We start from the raw sequence: 20,803 nt of genomic DNA on the forward strand, positions 1-20,803 counted from the left end.
AGACTCATAAATACTATTTCACAAAGTATTATAGGTTTAGATGTAGTATATAGGGGAATTGTCGATAGTCTTTTGTTATTTATAAATGCGCACTGTATAATCTAGAGAAAGGTAAAAGGGGAAAGAACGAAAGGAAATCCCGTTACGATCGAGCGAGTAGATTATTAGATTATCGGCACACGGAAATGTATATCCCTTTGGTGCTGGGCTATACAGAGCCAGCCAGCCAACCAGCCAGCTACAGTAGAGAGACAAATGTATAATCTTCCAAACGATTTTATCCAGACTTGGGAAGAAAAGAAAAATTCTTCAGAGGTATAGAGATGAGTCATCAGGAGGAGCCCTGGACAATATTTTCGTTCGGGCAATAAGTTTATGCCCGGCAATAATATGGGCGCAGCCGTAATAATATAATGAGCCCGTCTACCACACACAAAAAAAGAAAACAAGTCAGTCCAAAAAAAAAATAACCTCGTCATAATCTAACAGACTGTCCCGCGTGGCCCACCGTGAAATTGTGAATGAATGAACGCACACAAAAAATGTGTGTGTGTGTGCTGCCGGCCGGTGGAGCTCAGCAGCCCAGCCGAACGTGTAAGCCAAAAGGCGCGGGAGAATTTAAAAAACTATATCCGCACCCAAATCAAGTTGAATTGCGTCAATGGCAACAAGTCTATATTTATCATATACTACACAGAGAGCAGTGCAACACAAGGCGGTTATTATCAAAACGTCCGTCTCCGCTGTCGACTTGTTCTCTCCGTGTGTGTGTGAACATTTATAGAATCTCTCAAAGCGGATGGGTGGCGCGCGAAACCTGGGAGCGGATGAAAGATGGAGCCGAATGAAAACGACCCCAGCAAAGAATAAAAAGAAAAAGGAAAAAGAACGGAGAAAATAAGGAGCAGCCAGCGGCCCAGCCAAAGAGCACACAAAAAGGGTCGTGTGTGAGTGTGTGTGTCAGTTATGCAACGGCCGGTGATTTGTGGAAGAGAGAGAGAGAGAGAGAGGGGCCGGCCAGGAAATCCACATTTGGAGTTTCCCATATCAAAGAATTGAAGACGCTGAAAGTAACAGCGCCCGCCGCGTCTCATTCACCATTTCCTTACCTTGCCCAGCCAGAGCTTCCAGTGCACAACACACACACATCTACATTTGTATAATATACGTGTGTGTGTGTGTGTATCGTCTGCCCGGCCGCAGTGGACGGGCGTGATGAATTCCGGCGCGAAGAGTCTACGACCCCTTTATGCACCCCCCTCCATGCTGATGCAGGCGAGAGACAAGCCCTGGAATCGCAAAGAAGAAGAAGAAGAAGAAGAAGAAGAAGAACCTATATACCTTTTTGGTATTTTATGGGCTGGCAGAAACGACATGGGAAGGGCCGGCAGCAGCAGCTAGATCTCTCTAGTGCTGGAACACACACCTTGACAACCGAGTGAGAGAGAGAGGAAGAAGAAGAAGCTAAGAAGAAGAAAACCGCCAATAAGGGAGCAGCAGCCAAAAGGTTCAGTCTCCTAGCACTATATATCTTTCCGATTTTTGTTTCAAAAGTTTTTCTCGGGGTTTTTTTATTTTTCTTTCTCTTTCTCAGATGAGCTGGCCACTTCTTCATCAGTGGCCGCCATCTGGAAATGGGAGCCATTCAATGAACTCAACCAAACCCACCACCACCACCAGCACCACCACCAAAAGTGAAACAACGCGTCTGCTGGTGCCCCATTCATTGGCAATTGATTTTCACATCGAGTTGCCAATGTCTTATTCCTCCGTCTGCCATACATCAGCTGCTGGACCGACGTCTATTGCCCAGCTCAAACGGGTTTCTTCTCTGTTTCTGTTCTTTGCCAGCGGTGGCCATCAGCCAGTTCGATCGACTTGCGATGCATTTTCATCGGTTGTCTGACATCATTCTATCGACTGGCTCCTATCGCCTTTTACGTCACCCATGGAACACGAACATACACAACACAACACAGACTGCCGGGCTACCCGTCCATCGGGGGAAATGTTAAGGCCAGCAGCAGCAGCTACTAGAGGGGGAGAGAGGAGGCTGTTGTGGACTCTATCGAAGCTGGGCCAAATAGGAACGGTGACAAGCGCAGGTGCCGAGCCCCGTGAATTGTGCGAGATTGATGGCGAATAAATCTGGGGACGACATTGGCGCTTGCTGGTGCGTGCACAGCCAAAACAGCCACACAAACTGCCACCGTTAGTGGTGGTGGTGCCCAGTCTCTCTACATGTGTACGCGTATCAAGATCTTGATGCCAGCGAGAGGATGGTCACATCGTCATCGTAATCTCTTTTTTCTCTTTCATCCAATCTCTTCTATTTCTTCTTTCGTTAACAAATCAATCAATCAATGGATTGGTTTCAATAGTTTTGGGTTGCCGGGGGGTGCCCAGTTGGTAGATGTTTCTATGAATTGAGGAAAGGAAAACAATAATAACGCCAACTGAAAAGATGTAATAATACACGCGGGATAAATCAAGTGGCAAGGGCAACCCTCGCCCGGTTGTGAAAAGTGGCTCGCGTGCGTACCTCGTTAGATCGTACACGACACACGAGACTGGTTTGTGGAAACAAAAAAGACGGGGAGAATTAGAATATGTGTTTTTTTTTTCTTCTCTCCTAACAATCTCGTTTCGATTGTTTTATGTAATAATAATCGCAAATGCGCGCGCTCAGGGAGCGGAATGATTCAATTGTCCATCCGTCACGTTCTCCCACCACCCGTCCGTCACGAGTAATGAAGCGAGTCGGTTGACGAGGCCCTCAAACACCTGGCCGGCCCGTCCAGGGAGAGTGAGAAAGAAAAAAAGAAAAAAACACAATCGATATGAATAAACATGACGACGGTTTTTCCCCCTTCAACTGCGCCCCTTTTCCCCCCATTCATTACATTTCATCAAAAAACCGAGAATCAATTCATTTTTTTTTTTTTTTTTTTCAAAATTTTAAATTCACGGCTCGAATTTTTCGCGGCCACCTCTGCTCGAATGTTGACCTCATTTTGGGCGCGAAAATTTGCAAATCTGTTCACGCCAAAAAAGGGCGGTGCTGGGCGCAGTATAACGAAAATGATGAGCTGATCATTTTTCATAGTGGCACATTCCCGAAAGGAACACATTAAGACAAATGGCGAGGAGGTGCCAGTGTGTCTATGGCGGCAGGTTTCCATCTTGGTCAATCAAATTTTCTTGTTGCACTTTGCTTGAAGTGTTTGAAACTCAAATATTAGACGAATTTTATTGTTTAATGTTTACCCACAGACAAAGTTGCGAGGTACAAAAACAGGCCTGATCTGCAGTGGTTCTATAAAGGAGTTGAAAAAAAGACCTGACTGAGTCAACAAAAACAATTCCAGTCAAAAGCATAGCTCAGGGATAATCGTACTCCGTTACTATTTAACGATTTATAACCAACGCCACCAAACAGTCAAAAAGGAAGAAGAATAGAGATCAATTGGTCCTACCTTTAAGCCCGGGAAATACAGCCAGGCAATCCACAAGTGCTCCGTCCATCCGCTGAAAAGTTGAATCCACCAGGCGGGATAGGGTAAAAGGGTGACCTCGTGAATACACCCACACTCGCATGGGTGTACACGAAGACAAAGAGATTTATAGAAAAAGGAAGAAGAGATCCGCAGCTCGAACGACATTGGCATTTTTTTCCCAATCAAACAGGATGGATGCTGTCTATATAAATAAAAATTAAACAATGGGTTACGAAAAGTATTGACAGAAACAACAAGTTAAGGAGTTGAAAATGAGACAGTGGGTGTATCCTAATTGTTAATAAACAGGAGAATTCAAGGTTTACATGTAATTCACTGCATGTATGCAAGTCATGTATCATTCAAATATCTAGCAGATCACAGGTACTAATACAAGTAATGAAAATCATTACCCAAGTGGTGATGTTTGTTGCTTGTGACAGGTAAAAACCTCCACATTCAATAAAACTTGCACATCTTATTGTTACGATGACTGGATCTGGTCTCAAATCTGCACAAAGAAGAAGATTACGCAGTGCACACAGAAACAAACTGCCATGCATCAACAGTGGGCTTACGTAATAAAGGCTAGTCAGGAACCGTTACATTTCACAAATTGGTAACAGTGTTCTCTTCCATTTAAACTCCCATAATCATTCATTCATTTGCATTTTAAGTTTTATTTTCCCGCCAAACAGCGTGGACTGGAGAGCATGAGAAGACACGACACCGAGTACACCAGACTCAGACACAAGTTCACACCGAGACAACCGCGACACCATAGTTAACTGTGGTTTTATTGGTTCTGCTATTTTGCGTGCATCACATACGTTTCCAAAAAAGTAATTCAACTTAATAATCTTGAATTTACGTCTCTAAACTCTCTTGTTCGAAAACTTTGAAACAAAGGGAAAGCAGGCGACACTAATCTTCTAATTATCATGATTGATTATTCATTAAGATATCGATCGAAATTATTAATCGACCTCTGTAACCGCTTAAAAACGATTAATGCAATTTTAGTTTTCTTACCCGCCCATTTTAATACGGATCATATTTAATAGTTACACAGAGCCTCGCCCCATACCACAGTCAAGATAAAGTAAAAATTTAATCCGAAACCCGCAGATGATTTCTTTTAGAACGATAACCGCCACTAATAAAGATCCTGCAGGACCCTCTCCCGGCTTCCAAAGAGGGACTAAAATTCGCCCTTGGATAAAACTAAGAAATGGAAGGTGTTTTATTTTTTCTCAATTCTCATGAAAAGAGTTTGTTTTGGGGGGATTTCACGGTTTAAAAAAAAAAAAAAAACAAAACAAACCAATGCGGCCATTGATGGCGTCGTATAACACCGGGCCATCCTTTGATTGCCGGGATGGTTGCCGCCGCCGGTCGGCTATCTCCGCTCGTATAATGAAACAGACGACAACGGAATAAGCCGACTAAGAGAATAAAAGAGATACCAGGTGTATAGTCGATTGGGCATTATAGTCTGGGACCGTTCCGTCATTTGCCTAATGGATTATATATATACTTGGCCCGCCGATAGTCCCGTCGTCTGTCCTCGGCCACCCTCCTTTTTGCTTTATTGTATTCCAGCAACAACAGGATAGGATAAGGTCAAAAGAAATTCAAACTCGACGTGTTCATTACATCCCTAGCTGTTGTATCCCGCCAAAGGACTTTTTCTTCTGCCGCTATCACGAAAATAAAAGAAAATAAGAAAAAGAAAATCATTTCGTGAGAAAAATGGCCATCTCTTTTTTCTTTCTTTCGGTGCGTATATACTTGACACTATTTGTCGGTGGCGATAAGACACACACTCTACCATGACTTGCTACTTAAACCATCAAGTTGACGAGAGTAGAGAGACTCTCACTTATTCCCAAGTGCTGGCTTGGCCAATCAAAAAAGCAGCGCAATGTCAAGTTCTTAATTTAAAAATTTGTGTTGTTTTTCTTAAGGGTTTTTACTTTTTTTTTTGTCTTGAGTGTGTATAGGCCGGATCGGCCACCAGTTTTGTCCAGCTCGGCCAGCGTTTTCCATAAGAACTGGGCAACGACAGTCGCCGACGACGCTGTTTTGAATTCCGTTTGTAGGGTCTGAATAATAATTTCACGCCAAACGACAATGGGTCGTAGTAGCCTAGTCTGCCCATGCAACACCAATAATAGCCACCACCATAACAGCCTGGGCGTATGGTCCAGCATCTCCAGTCGTCCTATAGGAGTCAAGACGACGCAGTCGACGACAACATTTTTCGCTTGGGGAACCGAGTAGGAGCCGACAACAAAAGGAGCAATTTGTTTGAATGAAAATGAGCCATCTGTGTGTGTGTGTGTGTCTGTGCGACAGGCGCGTGCAATAGGGTCATAACGGCCCGTCTATGGCTCGTCGCCGCCATCATCGGTAGCCCCTCTCCGTCCAGCCACTTTTTGGGGTCTCTCTCTCTGCTGCTGGCTGAGCTGCTGGGCTGGCGGCTGGGCTATTACCCCCGGTTGGATATACATACACACATCAGCGAGCGACAACAATGTTGTTTAGTTAGTGGCTTTGAAGAGGTTCGCGCCGTGCGGGAAATAAAAAGAAAAATACCAAAAACACACACGGCGACACAAAAAAGGTCCCAGTGGAAAAGAGACAAACAAACAAACAAACAAATAAAGTCGTCGCTTTGGCACCGATTTCACCGCGCGCCGCTATTTTGTCTTTTTCGTTTTTATTTTATTTTTCTTTTGGTCGCCGAGCTGCACGCGCTCACGTCATCAGATCATCAGTGGCCGTTTCAAAAGTTTCTAAATTGTCCATCGGCCACCATTTGATTCCAATTTGCTCGTCCCTGTAACTCAACGTTTTATTTATTTATTTATCTTTTTAAAATCACGGAGGATTTTTTAAAATTTATTGGTACCGGTATACTACGCCGGGATTTATTTGATATAGGCGTGCCCCGCCATGTTTTATATTTTTTCAAATGAATATTAAATCAAGGAAGAAAAGAAAAAAAAAGGAGAGAGAGAGAGAGAATGATGAAGAGTGGACTAATAAGGGAATCTTTTCGGTGGCGTATATAAATGTGCAGCAGCAGCAGCAGCAAACTCGCGAACGAGTCATCGGACCAGATCGTCCCTTTTTTAAAAAATAAAAAAATAAAATAAAAAAGAATCTATAGTGTGGGATTTTATAAATATTATTAAAATATTATTATGATCAAAAAGGAAAAAGAAAGAAAAAGTATGACTCACTTTTTTTCGGTTGGATGATTCGCTTCCTTATCTCTATGACGTCAAAAAAACCCAAAATTTCGTTCCCGGGCAAATTTCAAAATTTGTTTTTTTCCTTTCAAACTGAATTATCCCTCCCGATTTTTTAAAAATGACCGAGAATAACAAACGCGAGTAAATGAAGCCCCCAGAGTATAAATATTCTAATATTAATTTTTTAAAAGCTGCAGCTAAGAAGAAGTTCCATTCAAAGGCATGTGGAAGCGCAATGCGGAGCGGAAAATGCCCGCTAGACATGTATCAGTACACCGGGCGCACCTTAAATAGGGAAACCTAATGCAATCGGACCATATATGCCCGTTCACTTTTTCTCTCTCTTCTTCAGTTGCTGCTGAATAAGCTGGACAAAGTCTGAGCAACAAGAGAGCCCAAAGATGTATATCATATCCACGATATAGTGGCCGTCGTTGGCGCATGTAGGCCTATACTAGCTACACAATCTAGCGGCCGGAATGAATCGGCATCTTTTGGCCTAGATATTTTTTGAATACGCGCTCACACGCATTTGTTCCGGGGTTGGGTCCAGGCTCTTTTTATGGGCCGGATTGTGTGGTCCCGAATCGAAAGGAGATTTTCGGAGTGAGGCATGTGAATGGCTGCTGTGGACGACAATTGGAAAAAGAAAGAAAAAGAAGTTTGGACAGTTGAGGGGATCCTCCCTCTGAGAAGATGCGATGCGGGAGACGGCCAACAGGTTATCGGGTTCGTTCAATTCTTTTGGCGACCATCGGCTGATTCATACCCCCCTTTCCTCTGCTCTCTCGTACTGTGCTGGACCCAAAAAGAAGAAGAAGAAGACAACGCGCTTAATATACTGTCGGGTTATTTAGTAGCTGCTGGAGCGCGTCTCACGGCGGCCACAGCAGAGCCGGGGCCACCCATCAAAGGACTTGCCACCTCGGCCAAACGGGGCGAGAACGTGCGGGACCACGTCGCGTTTTTCTTTCTTTCTTTCTTCTATTTTGCTTTTCTGCCTTTATCCAATACAAGACATTGACTGTGTGTGTGTGTGTGTCTCATAAGCAACTTTCGAGGTCATGGCAATCTGCCCAATCGTCAAGAAAACAAAAAGAAATAGATATTATTATTATTACATAGACGTATTTATTTATATATCTCTAATAATCACGCAGGGATTCAAATTGGATTTCGGACGGAATGAAATTCAAAATAAACCAAAAGAAGACCCGGCAGAAAAAGAAGTCAATCAAATGAAGACTATGTAATAACATACGTTTTATAAATAACTCGCCGAATCAAATTCTTGGCCAAATTTCGTGGGGAATCTACTCCGCCGGTATCATAGTCTTGTATAGGAAATACAGTAATATTTCATCGAGTTTCAAAAATGGCTCCCGATGTTTGTTCGGCCACGAGATGGCATTGTTCCTTTTGATTGCCAACTGGATGATATTAGGAGGCTGTGTGATGTGCAACCAGGAGCAACTTGCCCAGGATGAGCTTGGGATGGGGGGGGGGGGGGGTGTTGCAAAAAAAAGAGGGGGGCTGATGACGTTCCAAGTGTACATAGATAGAGAGAGAGAGAGGAGAGGTGGTTCAGAAGAAGAAGAAGAAGCTCAACGGGATGGACGAACGTGAGCAGCCGAGTGCCGTCGCCGGGTCTGGGGCCGGGAGACAGCCCCAACGAAGGGAGGCAAGGGGAGGAGTGTAGTGAGAAAGGGAGAGACCCAGCACACACACACACCGACACACACACACACTCACGCAGAGAGAGAGTGAGAGGCAGCAAGGGCTTTTTAAACGGCGCGCTAAAGCTCTTGGCCCATCAGTTGCCAAAGTTCTCTCGTGACCGCAGAGAGCCCAACCGAAAAACACGCGGATTTCCTTTTCGTTTTCGTTTCAACCCCCAACGATTTGATTTTTCCATCATTTCATTTTTTTTAAACAAATTTTTCCATTCCGTTCAACTCGAGAGACGAACAATTTTCTCTTTTTACTCACGTTGTACGGTGTGTGTGTTTTTTTTTTTTGGTTTCATTACATAATCATTCCCCCCAAACACCCCACCTTGTCCATTCATTCGAATTTGTATTTTATTTTTATTTTTTTATTTTTTGGTTCATTTTGGGTGTCGTGAAACAAAACTCGACGAGAAAAAGAAAAAAGATCAAAGTGTGTTGGGCTCCCGCCCCGGTGTTGGACTCAATCAACGAACTGGTTTGATCGTGAACCAAAAAACCCAAAAATTAAGAAGAAAACTATCCCCTCCCCAAAATCATTTGATTCGTTTCACGCCAAGGTTCGACGACCGACGCCAATAGCCGACGCTATCCCGCATTAATAATAATAGGCCCATAGTTGTTTTAGTCTTTGGCTCCATTTTCTAGTCGTTCGGTTCTATGGTCATCGGCGGACTACGTGAGCCGGTGCATCGCAAACTTTGACTGGCCTCGTCCGCCTGTTGAAACCGCACCCATTTTTTCGTGTTTCGTGTGCCCGTCGCCGTCGTGTGGTTTTCATTTGTCTGTGCGAGTGCGAAAAAATCAGAAAGAGAAAAAAAAGATTTGCAGCAGTTTGACACGGCACGTTTCCATTGGCATCACAACTCGATGTCGACTTCGGATGGTGGACCGGTTCTCCACCGCCGCTGCTGCCCGTCCACTTGAGGCGCAACCCGACGACGACGCCAAACGAAAGAACAAGTCATGAACTTTTAACGACGGCCATCGTTTCTTTCTAAACCGCGCCGAGAAAAAGAAGAAGAAGAGAAAGAATCTTGATGATGATGATGACGACGACGACGGATAAAGTGACGTGCCGGACGGCCGCCTACGTCGCCATCTTCCTCGTCTCCCTGTCGACCCTACACTCGGCCAGCGCTTGGCGCAACGACCGCCGTAAGTTTTCATTTGATTTCATCTTTATCTTTTTTTTCACGCACGTGTGTCTCTACTCCGTCTGACATTTTCTTCGAGATGCGAAAACCCACTCGTTCCTCTTAGTTGATTTATTCCGCCGCTACCGCCTACTAGACTTGTCCCGCTTGGCTCCCGTTTCACGAATTATACAATTTTTTTTCAATATTTTCTTTTCTGTTTTTTTTTCGCCCAGCCAAAAAAAAAAAAACAACTCTCCTTTTTGCGCGCGTTTCCCTTCATCAACAATTCACGTACCTTGTGATTATATATATTTCGACTGTCTGTCCGTCTGTCTGGCCTCTGTGTTTATGTATTGAGACGTGTGTGTCCAGCAGCAGCAGCAGCAGCGGGAGCCAGAAAGTCTAAAGATGCCACGTACTATACGAGAGTGCAAGTTTGAAAGTACCGCTAGTTGTCCGTCCCCCTTTCGCCTATCCTCCCGCGATAACTTTCGCCCGTGTGGCGCATACATTCCCGCCGTCGTAAATCTCTTGCCGGCCCTCTTTCAAGAAAAAAAAGACAGCAGCAGCAACAGCGGGAGGAGATCCAGCCGAAGAAGATAAATAGATAGATAGAACGTCGTTCAAAACAAAACAAAACGAAAAACAAAAATGTAATGCACGGCGACTATTACATCATTTGGCGACGTTTGGATATCGAATAGCCATTCCAATAATAATCTATAAGGTCGATTCACTTGAAATACTTTCTCTCTAAAATTTAAAAAGAAAATTTACCGTACGCTGAGCGCGCGCCAGAATTTTCTTTTTTGTTGTGGTGTACTCCGCCCATTTTGAGCGCGGTCATCACGGTATACAGAGAGGAATATGTAAAGGTGTGTTTTGTAACGGGAGTCGTTTTTACCTCGGCAATTTTTTTTTTCTTTTTTACTTTTTTTTTTGGAGATCGCCACTAACTGATGGCAGTTGTGACTCGTTTTTTCCACATTTTAATTTATTTTTTGGGGGAGCTTCTGAATCACTCGAATTTCAACTTTACGCTGATGGAAATTTTGTTATTTTTGCACGCGCGCCGTGTGGCTACTGTGATGGCGTAACAAGCGGTTCGCGGGCCCAACACACACTGAAATAGAACACGGTGCGCTGTTCGTTCCGACTTCCCAGGAGAGAGAGAGAGAGTCGCCGATATTTTAATTTCGCGCCTTTCTGTTTTTTCCTCTTTCAACTGAGACAAAACGCGCAGGAATAGAAAGAAGAAGAAGAAGTTCTTCTTCGTTTTTGGGCCATTTCTCTTTCAAGTGAAGGGGCTAGTAGTCGGTTAGGTCATGCGATTCTCATTTCGAGCCCTTCGTCTGGCACCCAGCTGCCGGCCCTGTTGCCCAATAACGTCACAAGACAACAACAACAACAACAAAGTAACCACCACAACAACAACAACCAAAAAAAAGGTGGCCCTCTTTCCTTTTCATTTTCTGATTTCGCCAAACAACTTTTGCTCTTTTCTCAACTGTCTCGTTAGCTGCTAATTCCATCCGAAACGACACCCCAGCGGGATAGACCTCCCTCCCTCCTCCCCCCCCCCCCCTTTTTTTTTCACGGACTATATTTACACGCACCGTGTCTGGTCCACCACCACCACCACCAAGGAATGGGTCCGTCTCATGTGTCACTGCGGCTTTTGTGGAGCGGGCGAAAACTTGGTAGAAATCGAACCGGATGACTTGGAAATCGGCCCGTGTCTGGACTTTCGTCTGCTGCTGCTGCACGCAACGCAACGACAGAAAAAACTAGACGACCAGTCGCCTTTTATTTCTCTTCCAAAAGAGAATTTCCAGAGTCATCTGGAAAGATTCGCAACGTCAGAGTCAGCAGCAGCAGCAGCAGCCAACGTCACTGGGTCAAAACGGTCCGGTGGCGTGAAATTGTGTGACCCAAGTCCAGTCATTCAAATGATGGCGCGTTTCGCTTCTATGAAAAATTCGGGACGGCGAATTTTAGATTCGCAGGTCAGCCGCGACGACCTTGATATCAGTTTTCTATGGATAGACTCACACACACACACACCACATTTTGCCGGGCGAATAATAAAAAAAAGAACCGCCCGTCTTAAAAGAGAAAAAAAGAGATGCAATTTCGGTTCAATGTAGATTCTTGTTTTCATTTTTGCCATTTTTATTTTCGCTGGTCTACTAAACGTCTGTGAGATAACGAAACTGGGTCAGGTTTAGATTGGCTCACGTCCCGGTTAGCGAAAAATGTTTTGTTTCCTTTTGCTTTTAGTTTTTTTTTTTTTTTTAAATTCACGAACGAACAAAAGTTAAAAGAAATAAAACTAATCGCTCGCAGAGACCACCACGAGGAAAAGAAAAAGAATTGCAAATAAATTTCATTTAACTTCTTTGCCTTTGGGAGGAGTTGTTTAAATGATTTATGTCTCTACCAACTTTGCGAATCGAAAGAAAGAGAGAGTGCTGGACCACCAAAAATACGGGCAGCAGCAGGAGGAGGACAGGACAGGCGTGTCCCGCCGTCGTCCCGTGGTGATTTGACGTCGCATTCCTGGACTCGATCCATCGCCGGACCATCTCTCTGCCCTGTCGCATCATTTCATATCCGACAGACCTGAACGGCGAGGGGCGTGTACGTGTGTGTGTGTGTGTGTGCTGGGCGAGAGAGAATGAGAGAGAGAGAACAAGTCGGGTGGTCCCGAATTCCTACCCGCCACCTCAATTCGCAACTGCGGGATTCCGCGCAACCGGCGTGTATAAGGTCGCGTGTTGCCGGACCAGAGTGACGCAAGGCGAGAAAGAGAGAGAGAGAAAATAAGTGGAGCGACCACACTGAGAGATTGACGATGACCTATTTATAATAAATAGCATAGACACACACATCTATCGGGAGAGACTAGTGTGCAGCAGAGGTGCCGGTCACGCAATCATCACCTCAAAAAGAGCCTAAAGAAAATAGAATCAGAAATTTCTCCCGAAGAAAAGAAATGAAAAAAAAAGGTGTCGGACGTGAGCGAAAAGATGATGAAGGTTACGGCAATACACACACACACATACGCATTGCATCAGTGGGTTAGATGGTTTGTGATGGACAGCACACTTGCGCCGCGCTTGTGTTTGTTGTTGTTACAACATCGCTCACGAACTTGTCCCACATTAGTGGAGGGCCCCGCTTTTCCAATCATTTCTCTCTCTCTCTCTCTCTACACACTTACGCAATTAGCCCAGTGACTTGACTGGGAATGAAAATCCGAGTGCGCTCGTTTGCTGCACTCGTCACTGACCCAAAGCGAAAACAAGAAGCGGAACCCAACAGTCTGTCCGCTTGATATTCTTCTTTTCCCGACATGTATGGATTTATTGCTGGATTACAATGTGTGCACTATCGTTGCCATTTTGATTTTGGGGGGGAGGGGGAATAGTCGCGGGATAAATACTGTGCACGCCGGGTAACCATGACAACCAGACATTTCGGCTATAGCGGCTGGCTGCTGCTGCTGTCAAGGCGGCCAAGTCCAGTCCATTCCCGGGTGAGAAAGGAGACGATGGTAATGCCTCGTGATTCACGCGGTCGAGATCAGTTCAGTCTGGCGCGGGAGAAAATAAAAAAAAATACAAAATAATAAAACAAAATATGGCGAAACGAGAAAAGGACGGGACACATACAGCAGCAGCAGCCGGACTGGACTGGACTGGGAGGAGGAGGAACCCACATGGAGTGTCCGTGTGTCGTGTGAGCTCGTTTGTCACAACTTGGCCACCTTCCATGGCCCATCCAATTGGGTCAATAACGAGGGAGGATCTCTTAGCTCAAGAGAGAGAGAGAGAGAGAGACTTTTGCAGTTTTGTTTGCCACTGGTCACACACTCTGCCTGCCTGCCGTCCGTCTTCTATTTCTTCGGCCTGTTTTTAAAACTGCGCGTTTGGCTTTATTTCCGTCCCTCAAGGGAGAGCCAGTCTCGTACGTATTAATTAGCCCAACTTGTATCAACATGAGTGAACTGCTGGTCGTGTGTTTTTTCGCCTCGCCAACACATTCTCCTCCTCGTCGTGTCGAGTCGAGTCGAGCGTGAAAAAAAGGACAGAAACGCAAACACACACGCGTCGATTCGAAACGAGCGCAAAAACACACATCAGCTGCTGACCCGCAATCAAATAGAAAAGAAACCAAATAATAATAAGGTGTTGTGTGTGTGTGTGGATGGCCACCAGCGTCAATCGACGAAATATCAACTGGATAATCCTTGAATGGACACAAGAGAACGACTTTCTTTCAGCCATTTTTCACTGGAAAACAAACAAAAACACCTGTCCTGGGTCACCTTAAAAGAGCGTAACAAGCACTCTTCGTGCCACACGTTTTGTAAGTTTTCCCAACTGAACACGAGCATGCAGGAGAATGAAAAATAAACAACCAAAAGTCTTATCGTCCCAAAAAAGTTGTCGACAGCGAAAACAAGAAAAATCACAAAATAAAGACCAAACAAATTAGAAAATATCAAGCAGCTGTAGTTAAAATATTCTGGTTAAAGAAAAAAGAACAGGTTTGTTGTCTTGGCTATCGATCCCCGCAATCAGTCACAACTACTACCACCAACACAAGAAAAAGAACAATGGAAAAGAGAGAAAGAAAGAAAGAAAACTGATAAAACATTTCTCACGTACGCGGGAGCCATGTACACAAGAGTGAATTGTGTCGACTGCACGAATACCTTTTTTTCTTCTTTTTTTTATTGACTTGAACGAACCTCATTTTTCTCTCTCCACCCAACCAACCAACCATTTGTTGCATTATTATTACGTGTATTATGCAAATGTGAATGGCGGATGACTTGATACTTTCGTCCCGTTACAGGGCCGAAATTCTTTGGAGACAAAGTGCCAGTGAAAATGCTGAACCCCGTACACCAAAGTACACAGAAGAAGATCGTGATGTATCACAATTTCTTCCGATCACGAGTCCATCCTCCCGCCGCTGACATGCTGGCCATGGTAAGACACATTTCTTTTTTTTTTCTTTCCCGACCGCAAATCGTCTAGTCTCGCTATTTTTCAACGTCCAGCAAAACGAGTCAACAATGATCAGCATCATTGATTCGCACGCCTCAATGACTCGCCATTTTGGGGTGGCTTTTGATTCATTTCTGATTTGATTTCGATTGGAACAAGGAAAAAGAATAGAAGAAAAACAAGAACGAAAACAAGTTTTTTCTCCTTGCGACAGACCCTGGGTCAAGTCAATTTGTCTGGCTGGAAAAGAAAATAAAAAAGAAAATTTTCAAGGTTTTCATTTTCTTATTTGCTCGCCGGTGGGGGTATACATACAGACACCTGCGCTGCAGCATGAATGGATGGGTGCGACGCATAAAAGATCAACTAACAATCGGACCGTGTTCTTATTTTTGTTTTCTTTGATCACTTTGGCGTGTTTCACAAATGGCTGAATGGCGTGGCGGCGTACACCAACGACGGGACCTGAATTGTTGCAACACACACACACACAAACCGGGCCGGGGCGAACAGACTTGGCATGCCGAAGCCGCCAGAGACGCGCAGCGCTGGGCGGACCAGTGCCAATTTCTGATCCACGACAATGTCACCGGACGATGGGTCGATGACTTTGGATCTTGCGGGCAAAACATTTTCGTATCCACTCATCAAGTTCCATGGTGAGTAATGGCATTGTGAATTCAATTTTTCCTTTTAATTCACGAAATAAAAATTTAGTTTTTTGCCTTAAACAAGATAATCAACTGGATAATATTTTAGTTGATTATTCAGTTTTATCTTGTATCCAAGTACTCGATAAATATATTCCTAGTCCTCAATGTATTCAAAAAACCTGTATGTAGTGCTGAGTGTTTGCTTCACCAACGATAACCACCAAGTGACTTGTTCACATTGATGATGCTGGACAAGAAAACAACTCATGCCTTAAATGATTTTCTCAATTTTTTCTTCTAATTCGGCCATGGTGGCCTCAGCTTGGCCTCTGACAAGAAAGAAAGCTATGTCTGTGCCTGCCTCTACCAGCTTTTTACACGACAAAATAATTCACACTCAGGTTTAAAAAATTAAGAAAAACTTACCTGTCAGAATGGTAGAATATCTGTTGTGTAGTGCACAAACTATTTTCTAGTAGGTTTTATCTAAGATTTCCAGTATTTTCTCACATTTTCAAATTTTCAAATAAAATAAACACAGACGGTTCAGGGTTCATGTTTTCGCCAAATTCTAGTCTGCAATCTGAGTTTTGCATTTGCCAGATTGCGAAAATTGAATCGGAAATAGACTAAAATTTTTTATTGTCGAGTTTTCACTGAATTTGTCTTAAAAAAAATATTCAATAAAAATGATTGAGTTAATAAAATCGGATAATACGATAAATTATTAGATATTGACAAAAATAGATTTGCAACGCAGAAAAAATTTTATCATTTTTTTTTATCGAAAAGTCGAAATGATTGATGTGGAGAAAATATTTTGGGAAATTAGGATGTTTGCCACCAAAACGTGGTTCCTGGAAAAGCACAACTTTACGTACGGCTCGCCGCAGAACAATCTCTTCGAGGTCGGCCACTACACGCAAATGGTGTGGGCGGCGACTCACAAAGTCGGATGCGGATTCACCAAATGTCCGTACCGACCCGACAAACGCTCCAGGGCGACTAAGCGCTCCGGCGGACGATCGGCCATCAAACATCCGAAATACTTTTACAACTACGTCTGCAATTATTGCCCCATGTAAGTTTCGTTTTTCTAATTGTTTTCCATCTGGGCCAACCCATTGATTTAACTGACAATTGATTGGGACTCTCGTTTATCCGACAGAGGCAACTACATGGAACGTCTGGGCCGTCCTTACAAGAAGGGTCCGTCGTGCGGCCGCTGCAAAGGCTCGTGCAAACTGCGCAAGCTCTGCACCAATTCCTGTTCGTACGCCGATTTGTGGGTCAATTGTCGTGAGCTCAACACCACGTGGAATCAGTGGCTCTGCCACAACAATTCCAAAGAAGGACTCGACAGGAAAAAACACTGTCGGGCCACTTGTGAGTGCACCGGTAAAATCTACACGCAGCTCGGACGCATCAAAGCGTAAGACGCAATTAGTTCCAAGGACGAGAAAATCAACCCACTGAGTAGAAAGAAGAAGAAGAAGACAAACAAAAATGAAATGATGAACAAATACAAAATTAAAAACTATTATAACTATTTTAAAAGTTGACGAAGAATAATGCGACGATACAATTGCGCCTTTTCCTCTCAATTCTCACTGCCCCCGGATTGATATTATCTAATTTCTGGAGCTGCTCTTCTTTGTACGAGGCTGTTAAAGAGATTAGACCCCACGGGTATGGCCGTGCAAGTGGCCATCATTCAAATTTGTAGAGCAAACTGAAGCAAAAAAAATGAAGAAAAACTAAGACTGAAAGTGTGACACGTACATTTGGATGTGAATCGTCGCGCGCGCGTGCCCAGTTGAACACGAAAAAAGTCTCCTGCCAACGAAACGGCTCTAGACAAAACAGAAATTGGGCCATCGCAGGACTCCCCCCGAGGTCGAATCGATTTGGTATGCGAAGTGCAGACAGTCCGTTTGTGATTTGACTATACACACGTGTACCTTATGTCTCCATGTTATTTATACATATTATATATATACGATAAACGCTGTGGTATTGTTCGCCTGTAATTCCCTCTCACGTAAAATGACATCAATTTTTGGAATCACTCATTAACCGTTGGCTTTTGACTCTGCAATCCTTTCCGCTCTCCAAGACAACTGCTCCAAAACCAGCTCCTCTCTCAGCACTATATATGCTCCTCCTCCTGTTACATCCACAACCCATATGTCTTAATCCATATCTTGTCTACAATACGTTTCGCAAGTCTCTTCATCCATCTCTGTCGTCGTCACCCCCATTTTTTAAAGCCAGTGTATCAGGCTGCGATATAAATACACTGGTCGATTCGGCCTATTGGCCACTGGTATACTACTACTACTACCTGTCTTGGCTGAGAAAAACCCTCCAAGCAAAAGAGAAAGACTTGGTGGACTGGAGACGGCAGGAATTTTTCAATTGAGATGGATTTCTTCCTCTTCAGTCTTTTCTTTCGATAATTACATAACAAGCCGAGAGATTGAAAAAACAAACAAACAAACTTGGATACCAAAAGAGTACGGGTGAATAACTGTCAAACCGAGAATCTTCGGTCACGATGGATGAGGAAGCAGTTGGCGATGGTTCAAAGGCACACAACTCTCAATGGTCAACGTTCACTTCAAATACTCGACAAGTTTGGTCGTCCGACGACGTAACCAGATGGTAACCATCGCTGCAAAGGAAATAATATTTTAAAATTCGGGAAATAAGTTACAACATTTAACTCTAGTAATACTTACAAGGAGACGGAAATGTCTAATAGGTCGGCCGTGTGGCCTCTGTACTCGCGCACTAGGGTACCACTTCTAGAGTCAATCAAACGGACCACGCCGTCCAGACCAGCCGAGAAGAGTAGATGCGTGTGTTTGGGATGCCACACGAGCTTCACGACTCCTGCTGACTGATCGTACGACTGCCTTTCGATTTGAGTTGGTATGTCCCAACAACTGATTTTCCCGCTCAGCGTGCCTGTGACGACGAGGTTCACGGACGTTTCAGGACAAAACGAAACTGCTTCGACTGAGCTCTGATCCTCAGAACCACCAACGCCCACGCAGGACAAGGTGCACAAAAGCTGTAAAAGGCAAATATTTATTAAGGATTTGATAATTTATGAGAAAATGGCGTTAATAAATACTTTGCCAGTTTGACTGTTGTATAGTTTGGCTGTAGAATCAAAAGATCCGGAGACAATCAAGTTATTGTCGCGATGACAATCGATCGAGGAAACACCATTCGTGTGAGTTTGTCCTCCATTTGAGTGCTGGAGAACAGCCAGCGTTTTCAAATCAAACACTTTTACCGAACCGTCAACGTAGCCAACAGCTATTCGCCTACCTGTTTTAATAAATTACAATTCAAAATCAAACCAATAGATTCTTTATCTTCAGTAATACCATCTGGAAGAATTTTGCCACATTCGTTCCTCTCTCCATGACCGGGTAAAGTTTTACAATCTCCAGACGGAATTTTCCACATCCAAGTGTCCCCTGCGTCGGTACCAGCAAATAATATATGGGATGCTGGGTGCCAATCTATCCACTAGAAAAAAAAAAAAAAATGATAATCAACATTCATATTGCTTGTTTGTTTTTCAAATAAGTTTTACAGTTAAATCTCCTGTTTCAAATGTCCAAACGACAGATTTGGTTGCCACCTTCCAAACTTGGATTAAACCAGCCATATCAGCTGTGGCGACGTAGCAACCGTCATGACTAAAAAGTGCACAGGTGACAGAGTCTTGATGATTTGTACATTCAAAAAGAACCTGACCATCTGTGATATTCCACACATATGCTTTGTCGTCCTCTCCACCTGACACAACTAGTTTACTTTCCTTGGGTTCGAAAGAACAACAAAACACTGAACCTGTGGAAGATTAAAATATTTGAGAAAATTGTAGTTACTTGCATGGTATTGATCAGCATCAACAAGAACTTACCAGTATGTTGCTTAAATGTTAATAAAGCATCATCGGGTATGTCTAGTTCTTCCATTCCATCTTCACCTTCTGCTTCATTTTCACCATCCTCACCTTCTGCTCCCTCTTCATTTTCAATATCTTCTTCATAGACTTCAATCACTTCAAAGTCTTCATCTTCGTTCTGGTTTCCAACAATTTCTTCATCAGAATCATTGGGCTCTTGATCACGTGGAGAAACAGGAGGGGTATTGGTTTCACCCATGCTGCTCAAAATACAAAAATTTACAGCATTACAGTATATCTGTAGAAAATTTAAAATTTATTGCTATCCCACATCCCAGCAACTTAAAATTTTTACCCATAATGTTAGTACAACAGTGAATATTTGTATTTCTATCAAATGCAAATATCTTGCAAGACTTGAAAAATATTTTTAGATAATAATGCCAATATGTCATGACTGAACGATGGAAATACACATTTTTAAAAAATGCTTTTAGCTGACCTGATATTGACGATGTTGACGAAATATTCCAAGCACGTGCTAGGAGCAGACGAATGAAAGCACAGAATACGAATGTCAGCAGGATGCAGGTTGCCATATCAAATATTTCAATTTAGAATCGAGAGACATTAAAAAGTAAATAAAAAAAAAATTAATTCAAAAAATATTTGTTTGTTAGTTCTTAGTGAATGGTGTAACCTTGAACTAGGGACATAGATTTCTCTTCAAGACGCGACTTAGTCAGACTGATTTAAAAATCACGCTTAAAACGTTGAACGACATAAACAATTTAAAAAAAAAACTGATAAACTATTTTTTTAAATTTTAGTATTGTTAGACTTCCGTCTTGAATTCTCGACAGCATACAAATCGTTGGTAAACTGTTCGTTTTATATTGTTTGTTTTAAAAGTCTTCGTAGAATTTCATGGTTATTATGACTTTTCTAGGATTAGAGAACATTATTTGTCGTAAATTAATAAAAACAACAACGTAAGGCAACAGTAAACTGTCAAAATATATTTTTTAGAAGAGAAAACTCCTTATTTTAAATTTTAAATGAATAGTTTCGTCCTCCTTTATCAGATTTCATAAGAATTCATTTCACGATTTGTGTCAACCCTACTGCCTTACTTCTTCCTGCGTTTAGAAAATGTGGATAGATTACGAGTTGATTCTAACACCTGATTATATTTCGGAATGCAAGACTAAAAGGGTCAGATAAGTCATAAGAAACGTCACATTACATTCTTCGCTAGAAAAAATGTCGAAAGAACGAAGAGAGAAAAAAATCAATGTAAATGCACTTCTCAAGCAACGCCTTTTTTTTCCCAAAGAAACAGGATTTCCTGGTAGGCATGAAATTCTATCCTAGTTTCCAGTTGATATCTACACCAATGAACGTATAATCAATAGAAATACAAACGAGCTAAAGAACATACCATTCAATATATCAGTGCACAACAATTCCTCTACCAACGTCGTACAGAACTTCAAATACATTTGTATTGAAAAAGAGAGGAATTTTTTTTTAATTTAACATTACATAACGTACTTTGTTGAATGCTACGTTGTGACGTTT

At 43.0% G+C, this 20,803-nt stretch overlaps 2 protein-coding genes across 3 annotated transcripts; one reads left to right on the plus strand and one right to left on the minus strand.

Annotated features, from left to right (window-relative positions):
* The first annotated feature begins 7,849 nt into the window (after positions 1–7,849).
* On the plus strand, positions 7,850–17,623 carry LOC124341231 (serotriflin-like). The gene is made up of 5 exons (XM_046794239.1): positions 7,850–9,642; positions 14,487–14,623; positions 15,155–15,300; positions 16,127–16,375; positions 16,463–17,623. Exons 1-5 carry the CDS (start codon positions 9,525–9,527, stop codon positions 16,728–16,730), a joined length of 918 nt encoding a protein of 305 aa, XP_046650195.1. The 5' UTR covers positions 7,850–9,524; the 3' UTR covers positions 16,731–17,623.
* A 79-nt stretch (positions 17,624–17,702) lies between these two features.
* LOC124341117 (angio-associated migratory cell protein-like) lies at positions 17,703–20,723 on the minus strand. 2 transcript variants are annotated; one of them, XM_046794054.1, is made up of 8 exons: positions 20,664–20,723; positions 19,725–19,763; positions 19,238–19,482; positions 18,905–19,164; positions 18,693–18,837; positions 18,434–18,633; positions 18,036–18,370; positions 17,703–17,968 (listed from the first exon to the last, which is right to left on the minus strand). In XM_046794054.1, the coding sequence occupies exons 3-8, from the start codon at positions 19,479–19,481 to the stop codon at positions 17,896–17,898; spliced, it is 1,257 nt and encodes a 418-aa protein (XP_046650010.1). In that variant the 5' UTR covers position 19,482; positions 19,725–19,763; positions 20,664–20,723; the 3' UTR covers positions 17,703–17,895. The 2 variants fall into 2 exon arrangements, with proteins under 2 accessions (XP_046650010.1, XP_046650008.1); XM_046794052.1 differs by lacking the exon at positions 20,664–20,723 and having other exon boundaries at positions 19,725–19,829.
* Positions 20,724–20,803: the final 80 nt, after the last annotated feature.

The sequence above is a fragment of the Daphnia pulicaria genome, chromosome 5, assembly GCF_021234035.1.
Source record: "Daphnia pulicaria isolate SC F1-1A chromosome 5, SC_F0-13Bv2, whole genome shotgun sequence".
Classification (NCBI taxonomy): domain Eukaryota; kingdom Metazoa; phylum Arthropoda; class Branchiopoda; order Diplostraca; family Daphniidae; genus Daphnia; species Daphnia pulicaria.